This window comes from Schistocerca piceifrons, chromosome 4, assembly GCF_021461385.2.
Source record: "Schistocerca piceifrons isolate TAMUIC-IGC-003096 chromosome 4, iqSchPice1.1, whole genome shotgun sequence".
NCBI classification, from domain to species: Eukaryota; Metazoa; Arthropoda; class Insecta; order Orthoptera; family Acrididae; genus Schistocerca; species Schistocerca piceifrons.
The window spans coordinates 41,031,463-41,050,956 of NC_060141.1; the positions used below are offsets into that span (position 1 = coordinate 41,031,463).

General features: G+C 40.0%; 1 protein-coding gene across 1 annotated transcript in view; it reads left to right on the plus strand.

Annotated features, from left to right (window-relative positions):
• The window catches only part of LOC124795342 (leucine-rich repeat and WD repeat-containing protein 1-like), a 153,859-nt gene that overhangs the window by 17,451 nt on the left and 116,914 nt on the right, over positions 1-19,494 (plus strand). The window contains exons 2-3 of the mRNA XM_047259329.1: positions 9,234-9,376; positions 13,387-13,601. Coding sequence (XP_047115285.1) covers positions 9,234-9,376; positions 13,387-13,601 — 358 coding nt within the window. The remainder of the gene's footprint in view (positions 1-9,233; positions 9,377-13,386; positions 13,602-19,494) is intronic.

Genomic DNA, 19,494 nt, shown 5'->3' on the forward strand with positions numbered 1-19,494 from the left:
AAAGCATACTGCAAGGATCATAGGGCAGTTTGTTCAAGAGCACAATATCGAAGTATTAGAGTGGCCACCTCAGTCCCCTGACGCATCACCCATTGAGAACTTATGGGAGATCTTAGACAAGAGAATTGACCGCTCAAAAGCTACATCGTCAGAAAAACTGTGGGAAGAAATCCAGAGAGCCTGGTATGCGATCAGTAGTGACGAATGCAGGCGTTTAGTAGACTCTATGGGTAAGAGGTGCAGGGCAATCCTCAAAAATAAGGGTTACCCCACGAAGTACTAATGCAGTCCTATGCAAAAACGACTGTTCCTGTACGTTTCATAAGACTGAGATCACGTACAATATATTTGTTTCAATTGGCTCTATTTTTTTGACCCTGTGGTCTGGTATTCTTTTGAATATTATCGATTATTACTGATTATTTTGTGTTGTGTTATCGATATAACTGACTATAGTACAATGTGACTCGGTTGTAATGGTTTCCATCATAGTTCAAACATGTCAAGTAATAAATGTGCACTTTATTCCAAACCTTTGCCAGGTGGCTCTATTATTTTGACCGCCACTGTATATCCACATTAGTTCACCCAATGAAAGTCCTGTAGGTTAGTTTCATTCAGAAGAATGAATGGACAGCTCAGTTATCTGAAACTCAGGAGAGTGGTTTCAGCCGAAAAAAGAGTATGTGGTTTAACCAACATGAAAACTGCAGAATTTTTCGATGTAAAAAGAGAGAATGAATAATTCAGCCAATGTACAAAACTATAGATAGTTTTTATTCATTTGTTTCCACACACTGGTTTTAATAAAGAGAATGAATAAATAAACCAACCAATATGTAAAACTACAACCAAATAGGTTGATTGTTAGTCAGCAACCAACTAAATGGATTGTTTTCATTTGGTTATTTACATCACTATCCTTGTTCTAGCCCATTCTGTTGGAATACTTCACTGAGGTATTAAACTTCTTTACTCTTCCAATCTTCTCATGGGCAGTTATTGTCCCTCACTGATGTTCATGTTGTCTTCACAGGCACTGACTCCATGGGGCCTGAGGGGGCTTGAGCCCCTTCAGAAATTCATTTGCGGGGTGGGGTGGAGGCCCCCCCCCCCCCTATAATTTAAGAAAATTATTAGTTATATTATGCTTCGTAAAATCACCAAATTATATTGGAATTTCTTATTTTCCTTATTTGACGATAGTTACCTTTCAGAATACATCTAGTAATGAGTTAAAACAAATAATAATTATGGTAGTAAGCAGGTTAACTGAAAAAGTCGTGTGAATCATGATAGTGTTACGGTGCTGTGGGCACACTTAGAATTTGTCCTGTTGCGTGAATCTTCAGGTAAAGTATGGCACTGGCGGGCCAGCGCTGTGGTCGCAGCAACATCAAAAGGACTGGAGCAGAAGCGCCTGGAACCCTCCGCCTTGCATCGCCTTGATGCTTCAAGACATTACAACGTCGCGGCTATATAAAGCCACCCTGCTGTTTCAGTCACTCAGTATGGATAGTTTTGTTCAGTGCTTGCTGCGGACATGTTTAGTGTTCTGACTTTAGTGTCTAGTGGACTATTTTATATGACTATATTTTATTCGTTTACTTTAGTCTCTTAGTGTATTACGAATTAAGTTTGGAATGTATAAATTTGTCACCAAAAAGGCGTGCTTTGAAGTTGATGATACTGCAAGTCGACCTCCAACAATTATTGTGTTGTCAATTGCTTCGTCGTCTTCAGGTGAGAACCGTTCAGTCGAAACCTGGACAATCTGGTAAGGAAGATCATTTCAGAAGTCTTAGTTGATCAAATATAAATGGCTAGAATATGAAGCATCTACCGAAAAAGTTTTTTGCAAAACCTGTAAAGAGGCAGATGCTAAAAGTCTATTACAATTTTCTTAAAAAAAAAAACGAAGATGCATTTATTTCCATAGGGTTTTCTAACTGGAAAAAGGCTTTGGAAAAATTCCAACTTCATGAAAACACGTTTACGCATAAATAAGGTGTTCTGAAACTAAATTCTATCACTAACCGAAGTGTGGCCTCCCAATTGAATAAACAGTTAAACAGTGATATGAAGAAAGGCCGTTTAGCTCTTGAGACAATTATCTCTTCTGACAAGGACTAGCAATTGGAGGGAACGAAGATGTAAACTCAAATTTTGTTGGAACTCTGAAAGAATGACATGTTGTTGTTGTTGTGGTCTTCAGTCCTGAGACTGGTTTGATGCAGCTCTCCATGCTACTCTATCCTGTGCAAGCTTTTTCATCTCCCAGTACCTACTGCAACCTACATCCTTCTGAAAAGAATGACATACCTGAGTTTAATGATTGGTTAGGGCGTTAGAAGTATAAATGGATGTCCCACGATATTCAAAACGAGATCATTTATCTACAAGGAAAGTCTGTTGGGAAAATTATTGGCTTCAATCAAGAAGACTGAACATTTTTCTATTGTGGTTGATGAAACATGCGATTCTTCGATTCACAAACAGTGTCATTTTGTATTCGTACTGTTGATGATTCCTTAATCATCAACGAAGTCTTCATTGGCTTATATGAGACCCCCAACACTGAATCACAAACTATGTTTAATATTTTAAGACGTTTTTGCTAGTCTTGATTTGTCAGTGGATAACTTAAGAGGACAGTGCTATGATGGTGCCTCGAATATGAGAGGTAAGTTCAAAGAACTAAAAAAGTTAGTTTTGTATATACAACCAAAAGCACGATATGTGCACTGCACTGCTCCCAGTTTAGACTTGGCAGTTGTAGACAGTCTCCGCCATCTTACATCTGCGAGGGATATTATGGCTTTAGCCAAGGACTTAATAAACACCGTAAGGGAATCCAACAAAAGGATGAGACTTTCCAGAAGCGTACCCTGTGAGAGTGCCAACGACCCCTTTGCCTGACTTGGTGGACTATGCGAGTTTCTGGTATCTTGAGAATATTGAAAAACTTTGAAGAACTTCTAGAGTTTTTTGAAACATTTTCTGCAGAGGACAAAACAGAGGCAGGTTACAAATGTGCGGGCTACCTTGAGTCAATGTTACAATTTAAGTCTTATTTCTTGTTACGTCTTTATTGCCATGCAATGAACCCAGTAGAGGATGTCAATGTAAAAATTCAATGCCCTCATCTAAGTGTTGCTGATATGGAAAAAATGTGAGAGCTTGATTTGTATATTAAGTGAAGGCATGATAATTTTGAACACTTTTGGGAATTGTATTTAAAAGAAAAACCTTCACAAGTTGATTATCCTTCGCTTCCTCAGAATCGGAGTATACCAAAGAAGTATGAAAACAACAAAGCCAGCTCACCGCACACTTTCAAAACCCCAAAGGAATACTACAAAGCTATTTATGTTGAAGTTTTTGAAACAGTGCAATCTTGCATTACTGATCGGTTTGCTTCAACTGGACTCACACAGGTCGTTGCAGTTGAATAAGAGTGCTTGCTTTTAGTAAACAGAGGTGAAACAAATTTGGAAAAATCAACTGAGTTTTTCAAAAATGACCTAGACGTTGAGAGACTGCATACACTTGACTGTTAGCTGATATCACTAATAAAAACAACTGTCTTAAAAAACATGTGTGATGTAAGGAAGTACATTACACAAGAGTTTGCAGTTGGAGAGAGATTGTGTGAAATAGTGAAGTGCATTAAGCTTCTCCAATTTAGCGCCCTTAGACATCTGAAGTCGTATCTCCGATCAACAATGGGAAGGAAGCAATTGAACAACTTGGCTGTTCTTCATGTGCACCGAGATGGTGGTGGTGTGTTGGGGCTTGTGGGAGCTCAACATCGAGGTCATCAGCGCCCTGACACACATTAAAAGGAACGAATGAGGACAGAACTAAGAAAACTAAAGCACACACTCAAAGAAAGAAGGAAAATGCTACATAGGAAAGTAAAACCTAAGGAAAGGGGAAACATAGCAACAAGAATGTCACAGGAAATTGTTATTGACTGGCCACTTACATAAAATATGGGCGAGCTTGTCACACAATGAGCAAGATGTTTTGGATGAATTGGATATCCTACCAGTCATCGATGACTTCGTATTCAGTAATACAGTCCGAAGGTCGACATTTGCTCCTTTCTAAAGACACTCTAGCCCTAATAATGGCATTTAGAGCAATATTGAAAATCTTTATATAATAGAGAATTAAACTACACACATAATGTTAAATTTTCTGTTTCGAAAAATTAGTACTAGTTTAGTACTGTATTAATTAATAGAGGGAAACATTCCACATGGGAAAAATATATCTAAAAACAAAGATGATGTGACTTACCAAACGAAAGCGCTGGCACGTCGATAGGCACACAAACATACACACAAAATACTAGCTTTCGCAACCAACGGTTGCTTCGTCAGGAAAGAGGGAAGGAGAGGGAAAGACGAAAGGATTTGGGTTTTAAGGGAGAGGGTAAGGAGTCATTCCAATCGCGGGAGCGGAAAGACTTACCTTAGGGGGAAAAAGGACGGGTATACACTCGCACACACACACATATCCATCCACACATATACAGACACAAGCAGACATATACATTGGTATATTGGCATATACATTGATATATGTCTGCATGTGTGTGTATGTGTGTGTGTGTGTGTGTGTGTGTGTGTGTGTGTGTGTGTGGGCGCGCGCGCGAGTGTATACCGGTCCTTTTTTCCCCCTAAGGTAAGTCTTTCCGCTCCCGGGATTGGAATGACTCCTTACCCTCTCCCTTAAAACCCAAATCCTTTCGTCTTTCCCTCTCCTTCCCTCTTTCCTGACGAAGCAACTGTTGGTTGCGAAAGCTAGTATTTTGTGTGTATGTTTGTGTTTGTTTGTGTGTCTATCGACGTGCCAGCGCTTTCGTTTGGTAAGTCACATCATCTTTGTTTTTAGATATATTAGTACTGTATTCCCCCCATGAACTATGGACCTTGCCGTTGGTGGGGAGGCTTGCGTGCCTCAGCGATACAGATAGCCGTACCGTAGGTGCAACCACAACGGAGGGGTATCTGTTGAGAGGCCAGACAAACGTGTGGTTCCTGAAGAGGGGCAGCAGCCTTTTCAGTAGTTGCAAGGGCGACAGTCTGGATGATAGACTGATCTGGCCTTGTAACAATAACCAAAACGGCCTTGCTGTGCTGGTACTACGAACGGCTGAAAGCAAGGGGAAACTACAGCCGTAATTTTTCCCGAGGGCATGCAGCTTTACTGTATGATTACATGATGATGGTGTCCTCTTGGGTAAAATATTCCGGAGGTAAAATAGTCCCCCATTCGGATCTCCGGGCGGGGACTACTCAAGAGGATGTCGTTATCAGGAGAAAGAAAACTGGCGTTCTACGGATCGGAGCGTGGAATGTCAGATCCCTTAATCGGGCAGGTAGGTTAGAAAATTTAAAAAGGGAAATGGATAGGTTGAAGTTAGATATAGTGGGAATTAGTGAAGTTCGGTGGCAGGAGGAACAAGACTTCTGGTCAGGTGACTACAGGGTTATAAACACAAAGTCAAATAGGGGTAATGCAGGAGTAGGTTTAATAATGAATAGGAAAATAGGAATGCGGGTAAGCTACTACAAACAGCATAGTGAACGCATTATTGTGGCCAAGATAGACACGAAGCCCACACCTACTACAGTAGTACAAGTTTATATGCCAACTAGCTCTGCAAATGACGAAGAAATTGAAGAAATGTATGATGAAATAAAAGAAATTATTCAGATTGTGAAGGGAGACGAAAATTTAATAGTCATGGGTGACTGGAATTCGAGTGTAGGAAAAGGGAGAGAGGGAAACATAGTAGGTGAATATGGATTGGGGGACAGAAATGAAAGAGGAAGCCGCCTGGTAGAATTTTGCACAGAGCACAACATAATCATAACTAACACTTGGTTTAAGAATCATGAAAGAAGGTTGTATACATGGAAGAACCCTGGAGATACTAAAAGGTATCAGATAGATTATATAATGGTAAGACAGAGATTTCGGAACCAGGTTTTAAATTGTAAAACGTTTCTTGGGGCAGATGTGGACTCTGACCACAATCTATTGGTTATGACCTGTAGATTAAAACTGAAGAAACTGCAGAAAGGTGGGAATTTAAGGAGATGGGACCTGGATAAACTATAAGAACCAGAGGTCGTACAGAGATTCAGGGAGAGCATAAGGGAGCAATTGACAGGAATGGGGGAAATAAATACAGTAGAAGAAGAATGGGTAGCTTTGAGGGATGAAGTAGTGAAGGCAGCAGAGGATCAAGTAGGTAAAAAGACGAGGGCTAGTAGAAATCCTTGGGTAACAGAAGAAATATTGAATTTAATTGATGCAAGGAGAAAATATAAAAATGCAGTAAGTGAAACAGGCAAAAAGGAATACAAACGTCTCAAAAATGAGATCGGCAGGAAGTGCAAAATGGCTAAGCAGGGATGGCTAGAGGACAAATGTAAGGATGTAGAGGCTTATCTCACTAGGGGTAAGATAGATACCACCTACAGGAAAATTAAAGAGACCTTTGGAGATAAGAGAACGACTTGTATGAATATCAAGAGCTCAGATGGAAACCCAGTTCTAAGCAAAGAAGGGAAAGCAGAAAGGTGGAAGGAGTATATAGAGGGTCTATACAAGGGTGATGTACTTGAGGACAATATTATGGAAAAGGAAGAGGATGTAGATGAAGATGAAATGGGAGATACGATACTGCGTGAAGAGTTTGACAGAGCACTGAAAGACCTGAGTCGAAACAAGGCCAGTCATGACAAAACTCTACCATCTGGTGAGCAAGATGTATGAAACAGGCGAAATACCCTCAGACTTCAAGAAGAATATAATAATTACAATCCCAAAGAAAGCAGGTGTTGACAGATGTGAAAATTACCGAACTATCAGCTTAATAAGTCACAGCTGCAAAATACTAACACGAATTCTTTACAGACGAATGGAAAAACTAGTAGAAGCCAACCTCGGGGAAGATCAGTTTGGATTCCGTAGAAACACTGGAACACGTGAGGCAATACTGACCTTACGACTTATCTTAGAAGAAAGATTAAGGAAAGGCAAACCTACGTTTCTAGCATTTGTAGACTTAGAGAAAGCTTTTGACAATGTTGACTGGAATACTCTCTTTCAAATTCTAAAGGTGGCAGGGGTAAAATACAGGGAGCGAAAGGCTATTTACAATTTGTACAGAAACCAGATGGCAGTTATAAGAGTCGAGGGACATGAAAGGGAAGCAGTGGTTGTGAAGGGAGTGAGACAGGGTTGTAGCCTCTCCCCGATGTTGTTCAATCTGTATATTGAGCAAGCAGTAAAGGAAACAAAAGAAAAATTCGGGGTAGGTATTAAAATTCATGGAGAAGAAATAAAAACTTTGAGGTTCGCCGATGACATTGTAATTCTGTCAGAGACAGCAAAGGACTTGGAAGAGCAGTTGAATGGAATGGACAGTGTCTTGAAAGGAGGATATAAGATGAACATCAACAAAAGCAAAACAAGGATAATGGAATGTAGTCTAATTAAGTCGGGTGATGCTGAGGGAATTAGATTAGGAAATGAGGCACTTAAAGTAGTAAAGGAGTTTTGCTATTTGGGGAGCAAAATAACTGATGATGGTCGAAGTAGAGAGGATATAAAATGTAGGCTGGCAATGGCAAGGAAAGCGTTTCTGAAGAAGAGAAATTTGTTAACATCCAGTATTGATTTAAGTGTCAGGAAGTCATTTCTGAAAGTATTCGTATGGAGTGTAGCCATGTATGGAAGTGAAACATGGACGATAAATAGTTTGGACAAGAAGAGAATAGAAGCTTTCGAAATGTGGTGTTACAGAAGAATGCTGAAGATTAGATGGGTAGATCACATAACTAATGAGGAGGTATTGAATAGGATTGGGGAGGGGAGAAGTTTGTGGCACAACTTGACCAGAAGAAGGGATCGGTTGGTAGGACATGTTCTGAGGCATCAAGGGATCACCAATTTAGTATTGGAGGGCAGCGTGGAGGGTAAAAATCGTAGAGGAAGACCAAGAGATGAATACACTAAGCAGATTCAAAAGGATGTAGGTTGCAGTAGGTACTGGGAGATGAAAAAGCTTGCACAGGATAGAGTAGCATGGAGAGCTGCATCAAACCAGTCTCAGGACTGAAGACCACAACAACAACAACAGTACTGTATTAGTTATTTTCAAATACTTAAATAATTTTAGGGTGTAAGACTCAATTAAAACCCACTATTTTCATACTTTTTGACTGAAAATATTAGGCATACTGTATTAACTTTATTAACTATATTAAAGCATTAACTTTGAGATATTGTTTTTATTTAATGAACCCTGAGCCTTATTCAGAGTAAGCTCAAATAAGCTATTTCACTTATTAATCAAAGTGATATTACTGTGCGACAGCAATATTTTAAGAATGAAATTTTCACTCTGCAACGGAGTGTGCGCTGATATGAAACTTTCTGGCAGATTAAAACTCGGGTCCCGAGCTGGTCTCGGTCCGGCACACAGTTTTAATCTTCCAGGAAGTTTCATATCAGTGCAACTCCACTGCAGAGTGAAAATCTCATTCTGGAAACATCCCCCAGTCTGTGGCTAAGCCATGTCTCTGCAATATCATTTCTTCCAGGAGTGCTAGTTCTGCAAGGTTTGCAGAAGAGCTTCTGTGAAGTTTGGAAGGTAGGATACGAGGTATTGGCAAAACTGAAGCTGTGAGGATGGGTCGAGAGTCGTGCTTGGATAGCTCAGTTGGTAGAGCACTTGCCCGCGAAAGGCAAAGGTCCCGAGTTCGAGTCTTAGTCCGACACACTTCAAAGCCAAAAAATGTCAGGCTTGTCAAGTTTCCTGAAGTGTCGAGTTTTTGCAAGTCCAGTTTTCAGCATTCTAATGTGATCATATGACTCTAAAATGTTTAAAAAACTTGTCATCTAAAATTTAGAAAATTTCCCAGAGCAAGACCTGCAGTACGGGTCCCCCAATACTTTTTATAATTCCCCTGATTGTATTTCACTTTCACATAGAAGTTTGGTAGCTCTTTTCTGCTGTTGACCTCCTTCTCTCTCTCTCTCTCTCTCTCTCTCTCTCTCTCTCTCTCTCTCTCTCTCTGATTGCTGAACTATAGCTGTTGGCAAAAAGTCATCTGCGAAAACCGAAGACACAGTTGACATAAAAAGAAGTCAGTCTTCTTGTCTGACCTGTCCTTATCTCTAAGAATTGATTATTTTCTTTGTTTTAGGTGTGGCATTGTGCATTTGAATCAGATGTAAGACATCCTGAACAGACAACAGATGTGATTGCTACTTGTGGAGGAAATAGCATATGTTTTATAGATGTTAATAGCGGTTTTGTCAAAAGTAAATACTATGCTGAAGATCCAAGGTAAGCACTACTGAATACATTTTTCTAGAGGATATTGGTGGGGCACATAGCTGGAAGGTATATTAGTTGATATTGTAAGCGTTTAGTGATTACTGTATTATCACGGATAATGTTAGATTTATTTTCGCTCTTACTCTTTTGATAAGTGAAATGTGTTTGGAAGTAACCAGCAAATTGTTTTTGTCTTTATTTAATTCTTTTTTTAATTATTTACTCTTTTTTTATGAGAATCAGACTACACAGCAATTGGATTTTTGTAATTTTTTTATCTTTATGATATGTGAAGTCCAGAACTCAAATATAGATCAGCCAAAGCAATTTGATGCAACTCTTAAAATGTCTCTCTCTTTCTCTTCTTCTTCTTCTTCTTTTTTACAAGCATCGTGGTTGGGTAGTAGAATGCTCATCTGCCCACGTACAGATCATGGGTCAGTTCCTGGCCAATATACAATTAATCAAATGTATGCTAATTAACACACCTCTAATTTTCATTTTTATGAAAAATTCTCATCGTCTTATTCCTAATTGCATATAACGCACAAAAATCCATTTTGCACTGCAAATATAAATTCTTAATTACCATTATTTCATAAAAGATAGCTTAACCCTTTCATGCGTCACATCCTCAAATGAGGACACTTAAATTTCAGCTCATTTCTGTCATCTTTGACATCTGAGGTGACCGTAAAAGCACTGGTACCTCATGTGAGGACTAATAATAGTTGCAAGAATGTCTCCTAGATGGCAGTATAGGTGTTTGGCGTGCGGGAACCTTAGATTTGTCACCCCATTCTTGGTATAGCCATATGACACTTTTTGCACATACCTGAATTGTATAAATATTTTGTCATAAAAAATTACTTGTGTCTTCGTTTGAGAACTTTATCAGTCAAGATGACCTTACACTACTGTCTTCAGTACATACAGAATATTGACTTTCTTCTCCTCTGTTGTTTTATAGTACCTATTTTACTGTATGTAGCACTCGGTCACGTAGTCAGTTTTGATTATACAGATGTAGATAGTGGCTGTAGCCAAACATCAGAAAATTAGTTTTATATGCATACCCGATTTTATAGTTACTTTCCAAAAAGTGAGTAAATCTATATTATTCCTTTAGGATGACAGACAGGCTACATTCATCAGCCAAGATATTAGAGGACGTAGAATTCTTTCAAATAAAGAATGAAGTAAGAACTTTTGCCAGATTATCAGTGATGCAGAAATTCTACAAATTTTGGAAGCTGTCTCAGATGAAGATTTGGGTTGGAGTGATGACTCTGACGACGACCCATCATTTGAAGTGGACCTCATCATTGATACTTGTAATATATCCTCCGAAACAAGTGTCACTGACAATGAAAATATTGCCAACAATGAAACAAGTGCAACAAATCATACTGAGGTTGAAAGTGGAATTCGAAGAGATCCTTCAGAACCAGGAATATCAACTTAACGTCCTAAAGGAATGCGATTTGGTTCAGTGAATTGGGCAATTTAGTTATTGTGCCACAAAAGTGTGCATTGCTGGAGAAAGTCCCCTTGATTTCTTTATGAAGCTATTTCCAGAGAAACTCATTGCTGAAATAGTTGAGCAGACCAGCTTATATGCACATGAGAACAGAAAAGAATATTTCTCTACTTCTGTTTCTGAACTGAAGATATATTTTGGAATAACACACGTAATGACATACTTCAGATATCCGAGAGTATGTCAGTATTGGTCTGAGGAAACTGGCTTGCGCATGAACTTGATTGCTGATGCTATGTCTTGCAGAAGATATGAAGAACCACACTGTTTCAAAGATGTTTCTACAATTCCTCCGTACAATACTGACAAAGCTATCAGATTATGACCAATTTTGGAAGCCTTGCATGACAACTATCACAAGGCTCTTGAAGCTGAAGAATTTCCCAGTGTTGATGAGGTCCTGATTCCGTTAAAAGGGAGATCATCATTGAAGCAGTACCTTCCCAAAAGGCCCAAGAAATGGGACTACAAAATGAGTGAGTGCAGGTGTGTCTGGTTATGTGTGTTGCTCTGAACTGTTTCAAGGTGCTGGAGGAGGACGCAGTAATATATCTGAATGTGGGGCAGCAGGAGATTATTTGCTCCATCTGTGTCATGACATTCACGGAAAGAACCACAAAGTCTACGCTGACAATCTCTTCAGTATCATTCCCTTGGTGCTAAAACTGAAAGAGCTAAACATATGGTATGTTGACAAACTGCCTATTGGCTTCTGTCTCGGGTTCTTCGGCCGACATTCATCTAATGATTTTTCTGACATTTCGCCAGCACGAGTGGCTGGCATTGTCAAAGCTTCACCCTCCACCCATCACAGCCTTGTGCAAAATTTTTTCACTCAAAGGCTTGCCCACAACATTAGTGTCAGATTATGTTCCACAATTTTCATTGCAAGAGTTGTGGCACTTTGTGATTCTCCTGGTATCCATCAAATCTTCGCCCCACCATTCTGTCGACAACCTAACGGTGAGACGGAATGCCTGGTGCAGACATTCAAAACTCAGATGAAAAAATGTGTTCCCAACTCTTCATCCGAAGTTGTGTTATATCAGTTTCTCTCCTCGTACTGTTTCATGCCTTTCAGCAAGAAGAGGCTGGCAGAGCCACCCCACAGGTACCAGCTGAGGACACTGCTACACCCCTGTGTCCTCCATCTGGATGTCAGTTCATGCAGATGCTGTGCTTCTTTCGGCCGGGTGTGGCTATCTGTTTCAGACGTTGTCCTAAATAGATTGCAGCTGTCAGCACCAGATGCCAGGGGCGGTATCACTGTGATATCCACACAGAGGACAGCCTCTGCTTGAGGCACCATGATCTAAGCTTTGCCTTCGCATGGGCGGCTGGGCACCCCCTGTTGTCACACCATCACCGAGCCAGTCTACATCGGTATCACATTACCTGCTGCTCCTGGTTCTCCACTCCTGCGCAGGCAAAGGCATCTTTCCTCAGTGGCCGAACCAGCAGTTCCTCTATTGCTTCCGAGACTATTATCAGGGGTTCTGTCACCCATTCCTGAGCAACTCCTGATACCAGTATCATCAGCACCACGAGCACCATCACCAGTCGATACCTGAGGTTAAACAGCCCCTGCATTGCCGGTGTTGCTCATTGATTTGACACGGGAAAGTGATTACAGAATGCATCTGTGCCTGAAGCATTTCAGACTGTATGCTTCCATTTTAGCATGCCACCTTAGCCAGAGTCCAGCAGAGGGGGACAGCATGGACAACTGAAGACTCCATGATCTCCATGAGAAAGGAGGAATGCAGTGACACGTGAACATACTTTAAAAAGGCCATGCATGTGGCTGTGCTATGTCATCTGCAGAGGGTGCCTCAGACGTACGTGTGTGTGTGTGTGTGTGTGTGTGTGTGTGTGTGTGTGTGGGCGCGCGCGCGCGCGCGCGCGCGAGAGAGAGAGAGAGAGAGAGAGAGAGAGAGAGAGAGAGAGAGAGAGAGAGAGAGAGCGAGCCATGGGCTCAAGTCTATTTAAAGTGGCCTGAATTCTCTCTGTGTGCACAATTGGTTCCTGCTGGATTTTACTTAAATACTATGTTCAAGTTGTTAATGCTTATGTGGAGTAAAGTTGTGTTCAGTCTACTGGTTGTGTTGTACATATACCTAATTATATGATTTTGTGACTAGAGTAGTGTTGATTTCCCAGTTACTAAATTAAGTGAAGTAAGGCTAACACGAAAGCAAACTGTGTAATTACAAATAGCTCTTGTAAATTAGTAATTAGAAGTAATACTGGCATGTAAAAATTTGAATTTGATTTTATGATATTAATAGAGAGTGGTCACAAATTAATAGGTAAAGAATGTTAGCTAAAACTGCATATATTCTAATTTATGATTAAGAAAAGATGGCTGCTTGAATAACTAGTTAATTTATCATAGTAGATACTTGTTTAAGAAAGGTCATAGTATTGCAGTTGAATATATGATTTTAATTTTAGTTTTAATAAAATGTTTGTATTACAGGGAAATTTTTTATACTCTCTCATGGTCTTGGATTGCACCTGAATGCTCAGGGAGTGGGAAAATTAGCATTGTGGCTGCAGGAGGTACTAGATGTATCATTCATCTGCTACATCCACAAAATGGTGCACTTTTTTACACTCACAGGCTCAAATGCCCTTCCAGTGTTGCCATAACAAGTTTGCTTTTCCACAAAGAACATTGTGAGATCCTATTCGGTAAGGATAATGTATGTTTTACTTCTAGCCTGTTACGTAGTTAATTCCATTTTCAAAGAGTTGGATGTCTCTCATATTTCATCAGAGGCCACATAAAGTTAACCCCTTTGTGATAGAGAAAGTATCAAGTAGAGAGATGAGACTTTGTAATCCAGCTGTAACTTCTTTTTATAATTCTTAACTCATAACTTTGTTTACTTCAGTTTGTATATGTCTGACCATCCTTCATTCAGTTTCTTAAAATTGTGCAATGGAGGATTTGTTATGTATTAGATAAGAGATTTTTGTTGACACATTTTTAAGTTCATAATACTGGCAAGGAATAACAGTGTACCAGTGGAAAAATTCTAGTTTCAGAGCTCAAAAAAGGTGGATATCCTCCTCTTTATTAAAAGACTCTGACTGACAAGTGGGGTACCAGCTTCCTCATTCTATCTTTCTCAAACCTTTAAAAATTTTTGCAATAACATTGACATGTGAACATATTAGGGACTGGTAATAGCACACTACTGTCAGTGCAGGAGGATCAACAGCAATGCTGAAAGAAATTACTATCCCCATGCTTAAACACTAATACTTGACTTTCTTCACTGACACAAAAGCTACTAGAGTTCCTTTTGTGTGAGTGGAGAAGGCTAGTGACAGGCTCTTCTGCTGACTTTTCCTATTTTGGGAAAGCTTTATCACCCCTGAAATTTTCATTGATGCTGCCTCATCATTTTTCTGATAACTGTTCAAAGTATCTACTTCCAAATCAAATACCGCAATCTACCTTCTGGTGTGTTGCAGAGGGCACCCCATACTGCTGCTAGTAATTTCCTTTCCCAGTCCACTCACAAATAGAACAAGATAAAAAAGACTGTCTATATGGCTCTGTATGAGCCCTAAGTTCTCAAATCTTACCTTTGTGGCCCTTATACAATGTGTTGGAGACTACAGAATTGTTCTGCAGACAGCTTGAAATGCCGGTTCTCTAAATTTTGTAAATAGTGTTCCTCAAAAAGAACATTGCCTTCCCTACAGGGATTGTGTTGTTTGAACCTATGAGTAAAAAATCTCAGCCCACCTCTGAATTGCTTCAATGTCCTCCTTCAATCCAACCTCTTACGGATAACAAACAGTTTAGCAATACTGAAGAATAGGTTGTACTAGTATCCTGTTGTATGTGTACTAGTGTCCTGTATGTGGTCCCCTTTACAGGTAAACCACACTTCTCCAAAATTCTCCCAATAACCCGAAGTTGACAAGTTGCCTTCCCTAGCGCAGTCCTCAAATGCTCGTTAAATTTCATATCGCTTTGCAGCATTACACCCAGATATTCAAAAGACATGACTGTGTCAAGCAGTACACTTCCGATGTTTTATCCAAATATTAAGATAATTATTTTTTTTTCCTTCTCATCAGTGATAACTTTATTTTTCCACATTTAGGGTTAGCTGCCATTCATCACACCAACTGGAAATTTTGTCAGAGTTGTTTTGTATCTTCCTACAGTCACTCAACTTCGACACCTTACAGTCACCACTGCATCATCAGCAAACAACTGTGGATTGCTGCCCACCCTTTCTGCCAAATCATTTATGTATATAATAGAGGGAAACATTCCACATGGGAAAAATATATCTAAAAACAAAGATGATGAGACTTACCAAACAAAAACGCTGGGAGGTCGATAGACACACAAACAAACACAAACATACACAAAAAATTCTAGCTTTCGCAACCAACGGTTGCTTCGTCAGGAAAGAGGGAAGGAGAGGGAAAGACGAAAGGATGTGGGTTTTAAGGGAGAGGATAAGGAGTCATTCCAATCCCGGGAGCGGAAAGACTTACCTTAGGGGGAAAAAAGGACGGGTATACACTCACACACACACACACACACACACACACACACACACACACACACACACACACACACACACACCCATCCGCACATACACAGACACAAGCAGACATTTGTAAAGGCAAAGAGTTTGGGCAGAGATGTCAGTCGAGGCGGAAGTAAAGAGGCAAAGATGTTGTTGAAAGACAGGTGAGGTATGAGCGGCGGCAACTTGAAATTAGCGGAGGTAAGTCTTTCCGCTCCCGGGATTGGAATGACTCCTTACCCTCTCCCTTAAAACCCACAGCCTTTCGTCTTTCCCTCTCCTTCCCTCTTTCCTGACGAAGCAACCGTTGGTTGCGAAAGCTAGAATTTTGTGTGTATGTTTGTGTTTGTTTGTGTGTCTATCGACCTGCCAGCGCTTTTGTTTGGTAAGTCTCATCATCTTTGTTTTTAGATATAAATCATTTATGTATATAGAGAACAGTGGTCCTATCACTTTTACCTGGGGCACTGCTGATGATACCCTTGTCTCTGATCAACGCTTGCTGTTAAGCAACATACTGTCTTCTATTATTTAAGAACTTTTTGAGACACATATCTATGAACTTATTCCACATGCTCATACCTTTGTTAAAAGCTTGTGATGGGACACTATGTCAAATGCATTCTGGAAATCTAGAAATACGGTATCTGCCTGTTGGCCTTCATCCATAGCTTGCAGTAAGAAAAGGGCAAGCCGAGTTTCGCTTGAGCAATGCTTTCTAAAACTGTGCTGATTCATGGATGTAAGCAGCTATGTCTTAAAAAAAAATTGTATTCGAATTGAGATTAAGTTCAAGGATTCTGCAGCAACCTAGTGCAGTATCTGCATTGTCGTAATCAGCACTACGCGCAGTGGAACTAATGTGAAGCAGTATGTAACTGAAAATCTGAGTACTGATCTTAAATGTATTGCCATTGAAGGTCTGTTAATATTAGTACCAATTAAAATTCACCCGTGGTATGTGTACAATTTATAAATTATCTTCAGATTTCTTTCAGTCATTCTTTCCAATCAATTTTCTTTTTAATTATTCAAGCAGCAATTATTAATCATTTACTATTATTTTGTCCCCTCCATTCATATGACACTATTCAATAAATATGAAGTTTTGAAAATGGGTCCGTCGTTTAGAATAACCCTATATAATCCACATCCCTCTCTTCTTGAAGACTTAGTCATCAGCAAATAATACATGGTGCAAATATGTGCCATCTACAATCCCTACATTTGTGAGACTAATATGAATATTTGCTTTGAATAGCACTACTGACATGGGACAGCTCTGTAACATGATTTTGCTTGTCCTAATTTTGTGTGAAAGTATATTACCGATTTTTTTCTGACATGTATTTATTATCTTTATATATTTCTTGTAATATTTTAAATAACAGATACTCAAATCTATGAAAACTAACCCAGTTTTTTATGTTTTTCTATATTTTTCCAAAATCCTTTGTAATGTGAAAATTTAGTCTATTCAGCAGTGAATTCCAAAATTTGACATGCCCATCACAAATGAAATTTCCCCACACTGGGCACCAAACCGTTGTGAATTCAAGGGATTCAAACAGATCAGTTAAAGGGTTAAAATGTGGAACATTTACATTTATTATACCATATGTTTCAAAATAAATATCAAGGTTTTAAGGTTTTGTAACATTTATTACATTCAATGTACAGTTACAAATAATACATCGAATGAAAGAGCACCTCAAGCAGTTTATGTTTGTATACCTATGCACATGTGCATGCACTATTTCCTGTCTCTTCCATTAGAAACTTCGAAAATGAAATATTGCTACATGATGATGAAGATTTTCTGGATCATGTTCCCTTACATAATGGATTGACATTTCACCTAAATGGAAATGTGGACACACATAATGTGCTCATTTGGGGTCAGCAAATCCTCACAAGGTGGTCCAGTTGCAACAAGAGTCCCCTTTTTGTGATGTACCCCAGAGTAATGTTTATGGGCCTTTCTTTTTCAGGTGTAGATGTTGAGTCACAGGCAGGCATAACCAAAAGATAGCTAAGCAAGGAAGCTTTTGCCCAACAGGCCTTCTTCTGGACATGGACACACACAACTTGCACACACATGACCACTGTCTCTGGTTACTGAGACCAGACTGAGAGCAGCTGTGCATGATGGGGGAAGCTATCTGGGTGGCAGGGGTGAGAGAAGGCTGGGGTGGGGAGGGGCAGGGAAAGGGGTAGCAGGTTAGGATTGGGGACTGTAAAGTGCTGCTTGTGGGAGCATACAGGGATGAGGTGGTGGGGGTAGGGCAGCTAGGTTCAGTTGGGAGCTTAAGCTTAGACAGGGGACCAGGGGGGGTGGAGGGGTTGCTTTGTTGATGCTGCACTTTTTAGCAATTTTGATGTAGATAAACTCAGGCTGCAATGTTGGTCTTCAGCATGCTAGTGTAGATGTTGGCACAGAAACAGATTAGTGAAAAATCTGTGCAATTCACATGTTTATTTATATATAAAATCAGACATTGAAATTTTCCTTTGTGAGATCACATGTACACTCTTTGACATAAAACTCGACCGGCGGAGGGCCACTTCAGAGGCTAAGTCCGCGCCGATCGTGACATGGGACAAATAAACTGGCCAACTTGCTTATTCTCTAAGTCCGGTTATCTGCACAATCTGGCAACACTGTAGACTGCGGCACTTCCTAGAGGGAAACTTATCCCATGATAGAGAAACCATAGGCTGGTTACGCCTGTGGTCTAGCGGTAGCGTGCGTTGTTTCTGTTCATCATGTCAGTGGATCGACAGCAGTTGGCGCAAAATATTTTTATAGCCTCTTCTGTCTGAATGCTGAAGACATGAATGTAATGGTAGCGCAGACTCAATCTATTTCGCTTTCTGACACACTGATATCAAAATGTTATCCAGTAACTATTTTGCGGCAGATTTCCTGCAGACTGTCCTCCTCTGGATCCGTCGTATGCTGCAAAGCTCCGGGATCCATTTGCTGGCTACCGGCAGCGGCCGTGGCGACAGCAGTGGCGCTGCGCTCTCCCGTTCTTCATCGAAAGCGCCAGCTACCGCTCATCGCTTTTGATGATTTAAAACGCTTTATTATTAAATGTTGCTCCACAGAAAATTTCTACAATTTCCATTCACACTCAAAAGCAATGGAGACAGACGCCGTGATTAGTACGCGGGTATTATATTACATTAACCGGCAAGAGTTGAGTATGGCCCGAAATTAATTTTATAGACTGTGATGAAATTAAACCACCTCACTACATTCGATGAATTTATAAATGCTTCATACCTCGTTTCTTTTCCTTTCAAAGTCAATTATTTGTGCAACTTTTGGTCAATGTTTGGATGTTTTCGTCAAGCCAGAGAGAGCGTCTGTGGTGTAAAGTGTATTACAGTTCTTGTTTCATTCCTTATGGTAAGTCTATGCGATAAACTGTGTGAATACCTTGCAATGTATGCTCTGTAGCAGTTGTGGTGTCACAAGGCTTAGGCCTGTCCCACCCCTCATTAAATCAACCAAGACTTAAACAAATAATTGTAAGAACAGTTATTATTATTATTATGTTCTTTAAGTTTGTTTTTGGGTTTTCAGAAATACTGCGGGAAGAAAGTTTATTTATGTTGCAGATAATGTGGAAGACGTTGACCAACGATCACCACGAACGCTCGACGTAGCGGCAAGTGGGCAAGGAATAAAACGAATGCTGCAAACTACCGCGAGCCATGGAAGAGCCTGGGCCGCGAGGGCTTCGAGTTTCCTAGGTCGTTGTTGGACAACGTCAAAAGAAGAGATAGTCTGCTTTCTCTTTGTAAACAAATCGATGGAGTCTTCAAAGGTTCATGTAAAACGTATGGTGGGACCCGATGCGTGTAATACTTCCACAGTCATTAAAAAGTTGTTAAACGGCAAAACCAATAATTCCTCATTTATATAGATAAAAAGTAGTAAAGATACAGGAAAGGAAAAGTTGCAGTGTCAGATCGAAAAGTGATACATCGCTCACCAACGAAGAAGGACGTAAACA